At 38.5% G+C, this 12,444-nt stretch overlaps 1 protein-coding gene and 1 long non-coding RNA gene across 4 annotated transcripts in view; one reads left to right on the plus strand and one right to left on the minus strand.

The window, feature by feature from the left end:
• macroh2a1.L (macroH2A.1 histoneL homeolog) overlaps positions 1 to 6,246 on the minus strand; it is a 30,062-nt gene extending 23,816 nt beyond the window's left edge. Inside the window, exons 1-2 of one of the 3 annotated variants that reach the window (XM_018250517.2) lie at positions 6,114 to 6,246; positions 147 to 368 (exon numbers count right to left, since the gene is read on the minus strand). In XM_018250517.2, coding sequence (XP_018106006.1) covers positions 147 to 318 — 172 coding nt within the window. In that variant the 5' untranslated portion in view covers positions 319 to 368; positions 6,114 to 6,246. The remainder of the gene's footprint in view (positions 1 to 146; positions 369 to 6,113) is intronic. The other 2 variants (XM_018250516.2, NM_001097143.1) reach the window with 2 other exon arrangements.
• The window catches only part of LOC121401433, a 216,479-nt gene that overhangs the window by 17,900 nt on the left and 186,135 nt on the right, over positions 1 to 12,444 (plus strand). The gene's annotated exons all lie outside the window — the stretch shown is intronic.

Raw genomic sequence — 12,444 nt, forward strand, 5'->3', positions numbered from 1 at the left:
GTGCAAAAAACATTGCAGATTGTGTCAATTTCTTGCACTTTACACATGGTAGTCACTATGTGAATGATAATGCATTTGCTGTTTTAGTGACTGTGCTAAGTTCATAGGTTGTTGCAAAGTATACAATTACTATAAACAATGCTTACCAGTTAGATATTCCAGTACAGCAGCCATATATACTGGTGCACCAACTCCAATTCTATATTTGGGGTGCCCTTTCTTTATGTAACGCAGCATTCTCCCGACTGGAAATATAACTCCAGCCTTTGCAGACCGTGTGGTCTTTGTTGTCTTCTTTTTACCCCCTCTGCTTGACATCTTGATTGTGTTTAATCAGCAGATGGAAATTCTATGGAAAATAAAACATACTGTATTGAATGAGAATCAGACAGGAAACTTGACACAGTGAGTTGATACTCTAAAAATATATAACTTTAAAAAAGAATGTATACAGTCGTAGTTCCCTTACAGGCATTGTAAGGTTGGGGTCGCTCAGCAGCATGCATTAGCTTTCGCCATGTTTGTACTTTTTCCAGAGCACATGCCCCAAGTCTAATGGCCTGAGAGTAAGTGCAATGGCAGCAATAAAGAGTTTCCTCTAGAGGGGAAAAAGTGGGAAAGCTTTTAGAGGAGATTAGTCGCAGAAGCAGAGATTTATCACCTCGTGTGCAATTGCCTAAAGGTGGCCATACATGTGTAGATTCACTCATTTGGAGCAGTTGCCAAACAAGCAGATCCTGCCCCGATATGCCCACCTTAAAGAGATACTGACATCAGAAAATAACTCTTTTTATATCCATCATAATATTGTCTTTGAATGCTACTTATAATGTTGCCATAAAAGTATTTCCCTGATGCTTTCATGTTACCTTTCGTACCCCCATGTTCCTCTATGAGGGGGCTGCCATATTTGTGCAGCAGTAGCCAGTTAGCATTAGAAACTTGACAGACTGAAATGGGACAGTCATCTTGGCTAAACAGTCAGGATTAGGAACTTCAAGTAACAATTACTTACAAAAGCAGAACTATCAGCGAAAAACGATGAACATGACCCATAGGTGACTTTTAATGTAGATTAATATTTTCAAAAGAACATTTTTAGTGTCAGCATTACTTTAAGTGGGCCCTAGGGCCCAATGATTGGATCACTATTTCGGGAATGCAGGTGATCAGTGCAATGACTGCATCAACAAACGATCGTCGATCCAAAAGGATTTTTCGGCCAGATAGTCGGTGAAGCCCATTGGAGGGCCCCACACTACCCAATAAGCTGCTGACTTTAATCAGCCAGTGTATGGCCACCTTAAGAAAGCTTAGCAGAGGCAGACTATTCAATGTCTAATAGTTTCTTACAGTGGCCATACTGAGTTGCCAACATATTGTCCACAGAAAGGCCTGGCCAACCAGTATTGGGACGAAAATTGTCCACACATCCATCTGATATTGTCTGATAAGACTCTGTAGGCCCCACTGTCTGATCCAATAGTGAGAATAGGGCCAATGATAGGATCAATCTGCTTTGGCTCTGCACATGGTGGCCAAATCAGGCCCAGATAAGGTATGGACTGGTAGTATATTTCTAGTTTAAAGGTAAACTATAACCTCATAAGTTGAGCAACATATAGTTTATATCAAATGAACTGGAATATTAAAGAATCTTACCAAACTGGTATATATATATTTAAGTAAATCTTGCCCTTTTACATCTCTTGCCTTGAGCCACCATTTCATGATGGTCTGGGTGCTGCCTCAGAGATCACCTGACCAGAAATACTACAACTCTAAGGGCTCTTACAGACGAGTGTTTTTTGTTGCACTTCCCTGCGTTCTGGTTTCATTCGTTCAGCCGCAGGGAAGCGCAGGAGTAGACGCACTGAATTCTGTACTCACACAGACGCATGTAAGCGCCGAACGCAGGTTGGGACGCAGCATGTTGCATTTTACCTGCGCTTGGCGCTTACATGCGTCTATGTGAGTACAGCCCCATTGAAAAGAATTCAGTGCGTCTACACCAGGGTTTTACATATGAGCTGTTTTATGCACTATATTGTTTGGAGGTGTAGTTTTTCTTTATCACCCCATGTACTAAAATCCAGCTGCAATATTTTTCTAAATGTTAGAACTGTATTGAAAACATGTTTTTTTTAAATATGTGTTTTCACTTAAAGTAATAGATAACTATTACTATATTACTATATTACTACAACTATTACATGTCTACCATGCATAATATTTACAAACCCGGCTTAACTAAGGTATTAAATATAATGTCCCTGACACGTGTGAGAGGTTGTAATTTGATATTCCTCCTACATATTCTTTGACCGAAAAATATTTCAACCAATGCTGAGTTTGGCATTAATAGAAATTTGATAACCATGACAGAAATGAAAAGCATTGTATGTGTATGAGACCTGTTACCCAGAATTCTCGGGAACTGGGGGTTTCCGGATAACAGATCTTTCCACAATTTGGATCCTTATACCTTAAGTCAACTATAAAGTCATGTAAACATTAAATAAACCCAATAGGCTGGTTTTGCTTCCAGTAAGGATTAATTATATCTAGGTTTGGATCAAATACAAGGTACTGTTTTATTATTACAGAGAAAAGGGAAATCATTTTTAAAAATTTGGATTATTTGATTATAATGGAGTCTATGGGAGACGGCCTTTCAGTAATTTGGAGCTTTCTGGATAATGGGATTCCAGATAATGGATCCCATTACAAAAAGATCGGACTCATGACTGCAAGTGCTTTAGTCCTAAGGGGCACATAATCGCTCCCCCTTAGGGTCCATCCATGGAACATGGAACATTCTCTAGCACACAGACGTTAGGGAGCATTGAGTGGACAGCCATGTACTAATTACTACTGCAAAGTGCTGCATTCCAGTTGAGGTGCGACTCTTTGAATTCCATTTTAGGAGTACAGGGAGCTGTGCCTCAGCATTCAAGAGGAGGGGTAAAGTTCAACAGGGTGCTGCACCCAGTTGCTCCACCTGGGCTAGGGTAGTTTGGACCCTAGCAACCAAACTTCTGAAATTGCAAACTGGAGAGCTGAGGAATAAAAATTTAAACAACTTAAAAACCATGAATAGTAAAATTAATCAAGAATTGGCTGAGAATATCACTCTCTACATCACACTAAAAGTTAATTTAAAGACGAACACGCACTTTACTCCATGTACAAATATGAATATGCTGCTATTAGCATTTGTTTATTCCTCTTAAGGTTTCTAGTTTCCTTTTCCAACATCCAAAAAAACCAGGATTGCTGAAAAAATAGTATTAGGCTACAGCTAATACAGCATGACTTCAGTATCCGACACTGGCCACAAGGTATCTGTACTTCTGGTTTGGCACAGAAAGACCTATTATTAGTGTCACAGTTATATATGAGTACAGGTATGGGACCTGTTGTCCAGAATGCTTGGGATCTGGGATTTTCCGGATAAGGGGTCTTTCCATGATTTGGGTCTCCATATTGTAAGTCTACTAAAATATCATTTAAACATTAATGAAACCCAATAGGAGTGTTCGGTCTTCAATAAGAATGAATTATATTACTAGTAGTACTGTTTTATTTTTACAGAAAAAAGGGAAATCATTTATAAGATTTGGAATTAACTGATTAAAATGGAGTCTGAGAAATATCTTTCCCATAATTTGGAGCTTTCTGGATAACGAGTTTCTGGTCAGTGGACACCATATTGTACCAACAGGTATCCTTTATTCTGCAACCCGTTATTCAGGAGGCTCCAAATTATAGGAAGACCATCTCCAATAGACTATTTTAAACAACAAGTTCTAACTTTAAAAAATGTTTTCCTTTTTCTCTATGGTAATACAGTAAAACAGTACCTTGTACTTGATCCTAAGCTGCATGAATTCATATTAGGTTCATTTATTGCTGAAAAGATTTTTAGCAGACTAAAGCTCCCCATAGACGCAACGATTCTTCTTGCCGAACGACCGATTTTAGCGAAGTCCGACCAATCCTTCGAAATTATCGTGCGGTTAGTGGGATTTGAACGATCGACCATCTTACAATTTTTCGGCCGACATCTGTCAGGAAATTGATCGGCCAGGTTAAAAAATCTTTGTCGGCCCCAGTGCAATCTATCTATGTTTGCAGGAACAAGCAGGCAGCTCCCCTTTGTTTTCCTGGCAAATTGGTCTTTTTAGTTTATGGTCAATTCGTACGATCGCACGATCGTTCCGAAAAAATCGTGGTCTCACGATGAGGATCAGATCTTTTAAAAATCTGAACATCTATGGCCAGCTTTAGGGGCATATTTATTTTGCTGTGTAAACAACAGCTGGATAATACACCAGACAGTCACACCGCCGGAAACAATGTAAAACAAAGGCAGCAAATTTGGCGTTTGCATGGAGTAAAATTACCCCTTGTTAAATTTGCCATTTATTTTACACAGCTTTTTACACTGTTTTTTTTTTCCGGCAAATTTAGTTTTTCACAGTTTATGCCCCTTAAGATAAAGAGATCCAATTTACAGAACGATAATAGATACTGTACCTTTAATTCCACTTCACTGCTATCAAATTGGTTATCTGTAGTCTACTACTATGTTGCACTTGAAATAAACGGCACAAAATAAAAATATTTGTAGGCATGTATACATTTTTAAGCTGGTGTAAGTTGCAGTTTGAACTCAATTATACTACATGCTATACATACATTCCAAAAATGTTTTTACAGGAATAAATGCCAGTAACATCAACATAATATTTATAAACATGGTAATACAGACCCACGTTATCCAACAACCCAGACATCAGGTGCCCAGACGTTTGAGTTAATAACAGGTTTATCAACTGCATCTCAGGAATAAAAGGAGGGGGGCTCAAGTACAAAGCCTACTCCCTTTAAATACATGTTGCTACGTTACAGCTGCTCACATTTGCTAGCTTGCTCCAGAAACCCATCTCCTGTTCCTTTAAATGGGTGGTTCACCTTTAAGGTAACGTTTAATATGTTATAGAATTCTTAGCAACTTTTCAACTGGTTTTCATATTTTTTTTTTATAGTTATTTGCCCTTTTCATCTGACTTTTTGCAGCTTTCAAATGGGCATCGCTGACTCCCTTCTAAAAAAAAAACAAATGCTCTGTAAGGCTACAAATGTATTGTTATTGTTACTTTTTTATTACTGATCCTATTATTCAGGCCCTCTCCTATTCCTATTCCAGTCTCTTATTCAAATCAATGCATGGTTGCTAGGGTTATTTGGACCCTAGTTTCCAGATTGGTTAACATGCAAATTGAAGAGCTGCTGAATAAAAAGCTAAATAACTCAATGACCTTCAATAATAAAAAAGGAAAACAAATTGTCTCAGAATATCACTCTCTATGTCATACTAAAAGTTATCTCAAAGGTGAACAACCCTGTTGGTCTTTACTGAGCACTGCCCATGTGAAATGGTTGCACCAAATAAACCCCTGTACAATTCATTAGCAAACAAGTATCATTTTATAGATTGCAGTGCACAATACACGCAGGCCCGGACTGGGGTGTCTGGGGCCCACCGAGTGTCAACTCAGGGGGCCTGCCCAAATCATGAACTTCTATCGGGGAGAGGTTCTGGGTCAGCCGGGCCCACGAGCACCTGCCCCACCGGGGTTTTTCCTGGTTTTGCGGCAGCTATTCAAAAAATAACAAAAATCCCCAGAATCAACGTTAATTTTTTTGATTTGCAGCATTTCAAATCAACAGAAGATCAACCAATAAAAGTAACCGTTTGAATGATATTGTCATTCTAAATTTAAATGCCGGTGTACAAAGCTGCAATATATAATCATATACTGCTGCCTTGGCATGATTATATATTGGATTAACATAGCAAAACTGTCACATTCATGCACTGGGAGAGCAAGTGGACTCTTAATGTGCAGCAGGGTATTTATACAACAATGCTGATTTCCCCATAAATAAATCTATTGCTGGGCAGAAAAGGGAAGCAGCTGTCCCTCTAAAGCCTACTGTCAGCCACCCAGAAATGCTGGATAAAACCATTCAGTCATATCTGAGTGGCCTTTAATGGAGAGCAGCTTTGTATTAAGAGAAAAGAAACGGGCATGTCAGTTACTTACAATGCAGTTGCCAGCAATATGTCTACTGTCCCTATTCACCAGCTCGATATGAACTGGAAAGACTAGTCTGTGCTTGTGTTAAATCCCACAATGCACTGCAGGGGGAAGCGTCACATCCCAGCTCTTTTACTGTAAACTGACAGAGAGCAATAGTAATGTTGCAGTGCGAGGAGGGCTCAGCTGTAATTTCCTTATTATACTGCTGGGGATGTCAAGCAAATGCTTATTGGTCCTGGCTGGCAAAAGAAAAAAAAAAGTGTGATTCTATTGGGCAGAAACATGTTCCCTTCCTTGTTTATCATGCGCCTGTGGCAGCAGCAGCTTGGATTGTTTACTGTACAGTCTGAAGCACCCATAGGAGCACTCTTCATATTAGCACAGCTAGCGTTGCCATAGTGAAAGGAACACTTTACAGCACCCAGTGCTTCCAGTCAGCAAAACTTTAACCAGTCCCTACCCCCACCAACACTGTGCATTGACTGCACTTTTAACCACTTCAATGCCTGCTGCATGTGGATTCTCTGTCGCTTTCACTTCCTGGTTTATTTCCTTTTGAGAGCTGATGCTGTGTCAGTAATCATTTGCTGAGAGAAAAAATGAACAACCACCACATTTTCTATTTGAATTTATGTCATAAACTCACTTACTTTAGCTACACCCTTCTCTTTAAAGAGATTTATGTGAGACCTGGCTGTGTAGAAATTGACCGAAATCGGATGACTGATTTACACAACATGGCTGACATGCACAAGTTCTCTCTTTCCCTACAATCCAGCACCATTTATTACACATTTTTAGAACCGTTATAACCGCAACATTTAAAGAACAGGGTTTAAATGAAATGTTCTGGGTAAAATCATTGAAATTAACATTTTCTAAATCTGGTCTACTGAAAGTATGATTTTATTAGATAGGCACAGAAACTTTGGAAAACCGTTTCAGGAAAAGCAAAAAGGAAGTCACTGTGCAAAGCAGGTCATAAAAATGTTCTCACCCTTAACTTATATTAATGGAGAAACAAACTTATAAAAATCCTACCCCACATACCCCCCCCCCAGCCTCGCTGCTACCCTGGGCAAAAGCCCCTAACTTTTTACTTACCCCTCGGTGCAGATTCAGGGATTGGAGTTCACGGCAGCCATCTTCTGGCTCTTCAGCAATCTGAGAATGAGACCGGCGGATCGGCGCATGTGCAGTTTGATGTTTGTGACAACTGCATGCGCCGAAATGGACGGAAATTGCGGAGGACATAAAGACCAGGAAGATGGCTGCCAATCTCTGAAGTAAAAAGTTAGGGACATTTGCCCAGGGTAGCAGTTAGGCTGGGGGTGAGGAGAGAGGGTCTATGTGGTGTAGGGGGGTAGGGTTTTTTTTTTAATAAGGGGTTTGTTTCTCCTTTAATCCTTTCAACGGGTATTGTAGTTTTTATTCAACAGGCTGCAGAACTGCCTAGCTGGCTCCACATGGAAATAACCATAGAATCCCAGGATACTCTAGGATTCTCCCTGGACAGCTGTGTGGGTCAAGATTCTACAGGTATTGGCAAAAAGGGTGTTTTCTAAGCCCTTGTAGCTTTATTGGGAGGGTGACAAAATGCTTGAAATCATCCACCATTCAAATTGAAAAGGAATCTCCCCTTTCTGCCAGGTCCTGTTAAATGACAGGCACATTTTATCTTTCTGCCCTATTAAAGGAGTGGTTCACCTTTACGATAACGTTAAGTATGTTTTAGAACGGCTAATCATAAACAACTATTCAATTGGTCTTCATTATTTATTTTTTATATTATTTGCCTTTTTCTTCTGACTCTTTTCAGCTTTCATCTAAAAAACAAATGCTCTGTAAGGCTACACATTTATTGTTATTGATACTTTTTATTACTTATCTTTCTATTCAGGCCTCTCCTATTCATATTCCAGTCTCTTATTCAAATCAATGCACGATTGCTAGGGTAATTTGGACCCTAGCAACCAGATTGCTGAAATTGCACACTAGAGAGCTTTAAAAATAAAAAAAAAGCTAAATAATTCAAAAACCACAATTTGCCCTGTCTGCCATTAACATTACACAGACACACATATTGTATACATATATCATATACCTGAAAACCCACAAGTGCCTGTCTCCTGTTGTGCATCTCTTTGCAGCAACTATGTATGTTTTACCACCGCACCTCCTGCAATTTATTATACACTGCTGTAAGTACACAATACCGTCTGCACCGTGAGATTTCAAGCAAAAATCAAAGGTCTGGAGTATTTGTCCAGGGGGGTTCTAAGCAGCTCTGTCCCCACAACCTGCATTATGCAGACTTCTCTCTACTTTTATAGTAAGTAAGTAGTAAGTATAGTAGTAATAGTATAATTAGTAAAAGTATAGTAAGTAGTAGTAGTAAGTTGATCCTTTCCAAGTCAGTGGCAAATAATTGAACCTGAAATACTCCTTAGATACTTAAGGGAAAAGCCTTTTCATTTTTTAACCCATATTGTAGCTAAACATAAAACCATATCCTGAGTGCAGAGAATGTTCGTTTCACTTCTAACTCTTTCTAGCTTACACTGACATCTTTAGCCAAAAACGTATTGCTTCTTGAGGCTACAGTTGTATTTTAATTGTATTTTAATTATCTCTATACAGATGGCCTTGCCACACATCTGAGCCTGTCTCTATTCATTTTCCTATCTCTCTTTCAATCCAGTACCCAATTGCTATGTTAAACTTATCCCTAGTAACCAGGTAGCTGCTGAAGTTTCAAACTAGAGAGCAGTTGAACAAGAAGATAACTAATTCAAAATAAGATGGCAAAATCTTTCCAAATATCACTCTCTGCATCATATTAAAGTCAATTTTAATATGAGCTAATTTCACTATTTATTGTTTTTATGGTGTATGAATTAGTAGAGTGGACAGTAACTGATTAAGAATATCATACATTTTAATTGTTGTATAACATAAATAGTATTTTAATTCCACACATCAAAGCAGTCATTTGAACTTGCTCATAACAAAGCTATTAATTGTATTGGGTTTATTTAATATGTATTTAAAAGTTTTTTAGTAGATCTATGGTATGTTGATCCAAATTAGGTTAAAATCCTTTGTCCGGGAGAACCCACATCCCAAGATTTCTGGATTATCATTTTGTAATGTATTCATTTACCTGCGTAACTTCATGCATGTGAAGTACAATTCACTACTTGCTCTGTTTTTTTAGTGCATATATGTGCATCTTGGAGGACAGTGTGAATATACTGTCCTGCAGTCCTGTCACATCATACTGTATATGTGGGGTTATGTAATAAAATACACTAAGCTTTGTTAGGTGCAGTAAGTCATGGCAACAAATCAGCAGGCAGCATTTAGTCTTTGTTGTCATTGGTTACTACATCTGGGCAAAATTGGTGCCTTTTATAGCATATTGGGGTAAGTCTCTGAATACATTTGCCTATTTATGCCTGTGACTGAGACATCCTCAACACATTCTTAAGGAAATATTAACCAGGTTAAAGTGTCCAAGTCAGCATGTGAAAAAAAAATGATTTATTGGTGTTACTAGGCTTCTTCGATGTTTACAGTACCTGCAGCTCAAGTTTGCATCTAAAGGAGATCTATACCCAAAAAATGAATTAACCCTAACATATGTACAACAAATGAAATGCCATACATGATATGGCTATCTTTCCATTGTTCCGAATGTTTGGAACAAACACCCCAAGACTAAAAAAAGCAGTATGCAAAGCGGAGTTTTGTTAGGGCTTGTACTGACGAGCGTTCTTACCTGTACTCTACTTGGATCAGTTTTAATTTTTCGCATCTTCGTTTAAAGCTGACTGTAGCTTTGTGAACTACCTAGAGAAAGTTGACTAAAGTTGACAGTAATGCTCTTTTTATGTGCAAACTGAGCACACACACACACAGCAGCCTTGATTAAATTGTAGCAGTTATACCGATGAAGGCAGATGCCTGAATTGGTGCCCATTTTTTTCTGTTAAATATTTGTAAGCCCCAGAGTGTCAGTATAATTCTGACTGATCATGCATTGTGCTGTGATCCTTACGGTAAAAGCTAGTGCCAAAAAATATCCTTGGTTATTCCAGGGAGAACACAGGCTACTTTGGACACATAAAACTCAGTCTGAGCCCTGACGGAACAGATGGAGGAGATGTGTAATGGCAAATTAACCATTCACAAATAAAAGTTTGGATGACAGTACATTTTATTCAATTTCAAAAGTCAATACAAATAATATTTGCAAAGACTAGTAAGTGTCCGGACTCGAATCCTGTGCAATCACTGATCTTTGCACCTTCCCATGGAGCACCTGGAGGCTTTTTACAGTTGCCCTTGTGAAAAAGCTTTTTAATACGGCAGTATGGCTTTCACCATCTTCTCGCTTAGACTACCTGCTTATGATTTTTTCATTAAAGGCCTATAAAAGCTTACCTTGTGCTACTACCAGTTTCTTGGTCATTAAGCTTTCTAGCTGTGATTAACCTTGCCTGCGGATTCCTGAAGTTTTTGTGTTTTCTGTGTTCCCGAGTCCCTGCCTGTTATTAAGTTACTACTGTTGATTTTGTGGTTCTGATTCCTGTCTGTATATTGGAGTGTGCCTTCTGCTCTGAACTCGTACATGTGTTTTGGAGTCTGCCTTCTCCCTTCCCTAACGTCTTGCCTTGTGTTGGACTCGGTCCTCCATCACTTCAGCATTAATGGGTTTACTCTCTTCCATTCAGACGAATGTTGACGGCCCAGGTATATGGACTTTGGCCTGTCTATACACAACCAGTTAGACCGAAGACTCTTATGAAGTGCCTTTGATCTTAGGGGTACTCCTTGAAATATAATAGTGAAATAACAACTGATTACCCCATTGGGCTCCTCAAACCCTGACTAAAGCAATTGCTCTAGCCCTTCATTGGCTACAAATCCAAGTAAGTGCCTCCCCTTCCCTTGAGTTTACTCCAGATAAACCATATTCCACCAGGATGAAACTCATTGTTTCTGGAAAGGGATTGTTTCTTAACTCTCCATTCCTTAAGTCTACTAAAAAATCATTTCAATATTAAATCCAAAAGGATTGTTTTGCTGCCAATAAGGATTAATTATACCTTTTGTTTCGATCAAATACAAGGTACTGTCCCTTTATTACAGAGTCTTTGGGAGTTGCCCTTCCATAAGTTGGACCTTTCTGGATAACATGTTTCTGGCTAATGAATACATTTATTGATTTTCTGTGATCATGTACCTCTATGTGAAAATCCAAAGTAGAAGAAAGCAGCTACTTGAAAATGCTATGTGAAAATATGTTTTTTATGCCTAGTGGTTTTTTATGAGTGAATTCCACCAGAACTTACTTGTTCGGATTACACAAAGTTGGAAGTAGTGTCAGGTATAAATTTGGTGATGGGGCGGCATTAAAATACATGCCTTGATAAATATTCACCACTTTTTACACCTTTTTATTCTGGTGTTAATCATTTTACACAGTGTAATAAACACAGACATAAGTATTTTTCCTTCCCATGCACCCGGAGTAATATGCCTATAACAGGTAACTACAGAAAGTTATTTAATGTTTCTATGGATTTGATGTAAAAAGTTTTTTTCCAGGTCTGAATAGTAAATAATTCAGATAACCATAATACTGATGCACAGAAGCCAGTATCAGACTTAACAATCAGCCCTGTAGGATAATGCTTGTACCATAACTGTTACAGGGCCACTGAACATACAGTTCTCTTTTTAAAGTTAATTTAAAAAATATTTACATTTAAAAAAACATTACATAGGTCAGTATATGTTTCCAGTCTGCACATGACTCATTAGGAAAATATCAGATGCTGTAAAGCAGTCTGCTCTGTGTAGCCAAAACAAAACCCGTTAACAACCTTCCAAAAAGGTTTCCAAAAAGAAATTCTTATTTCTCTCATGGTCACAGTGCCAAGTGGTAATAAATGCGCAAACTATTAAGCTTAAGTGCTTAAACATGTTTGTGTATATTCAGGACCAAAGAATTGATATTAGGTATAATGCTTTCACATTTAAACTAGGAACTGGAAAATTGGAATCAATTAATGAGCTGCTTGTGCTAACACCTTGTGACCTGTGAAAGTTCTAGCAAAGTGAACAAAAGCCTATGTGCATGAAAAATCTACATACACTTTTCTAAAACAAACAAAAACACCCAACTAATTTTAGATACAATAGGCCTCAGCTTTACAAAATGTAAGAGTGAGGACAAAATCCCCAAAAAAATGGGATCAAATGTTTCTACCCCCCAAACTCAGTATCCTAGGCATGGGTCTTTGTACTGCAGGACAAGTCCACTTGA

This window comes from Xenopus laevis, chromosome 3L (assembly GCF_017654675.1).
Source record: "Xenopus laevis strain J_2021 chromosome 3L, Xenopus_laevis_v10.1, whole genome shotgun sequence".
Classification (NCBI taxonomy): Eukaryota; Metazoa; Chordata; class Amphibia; order Anura; family Pipidae; genus Xenopus; species Xenopus laevis.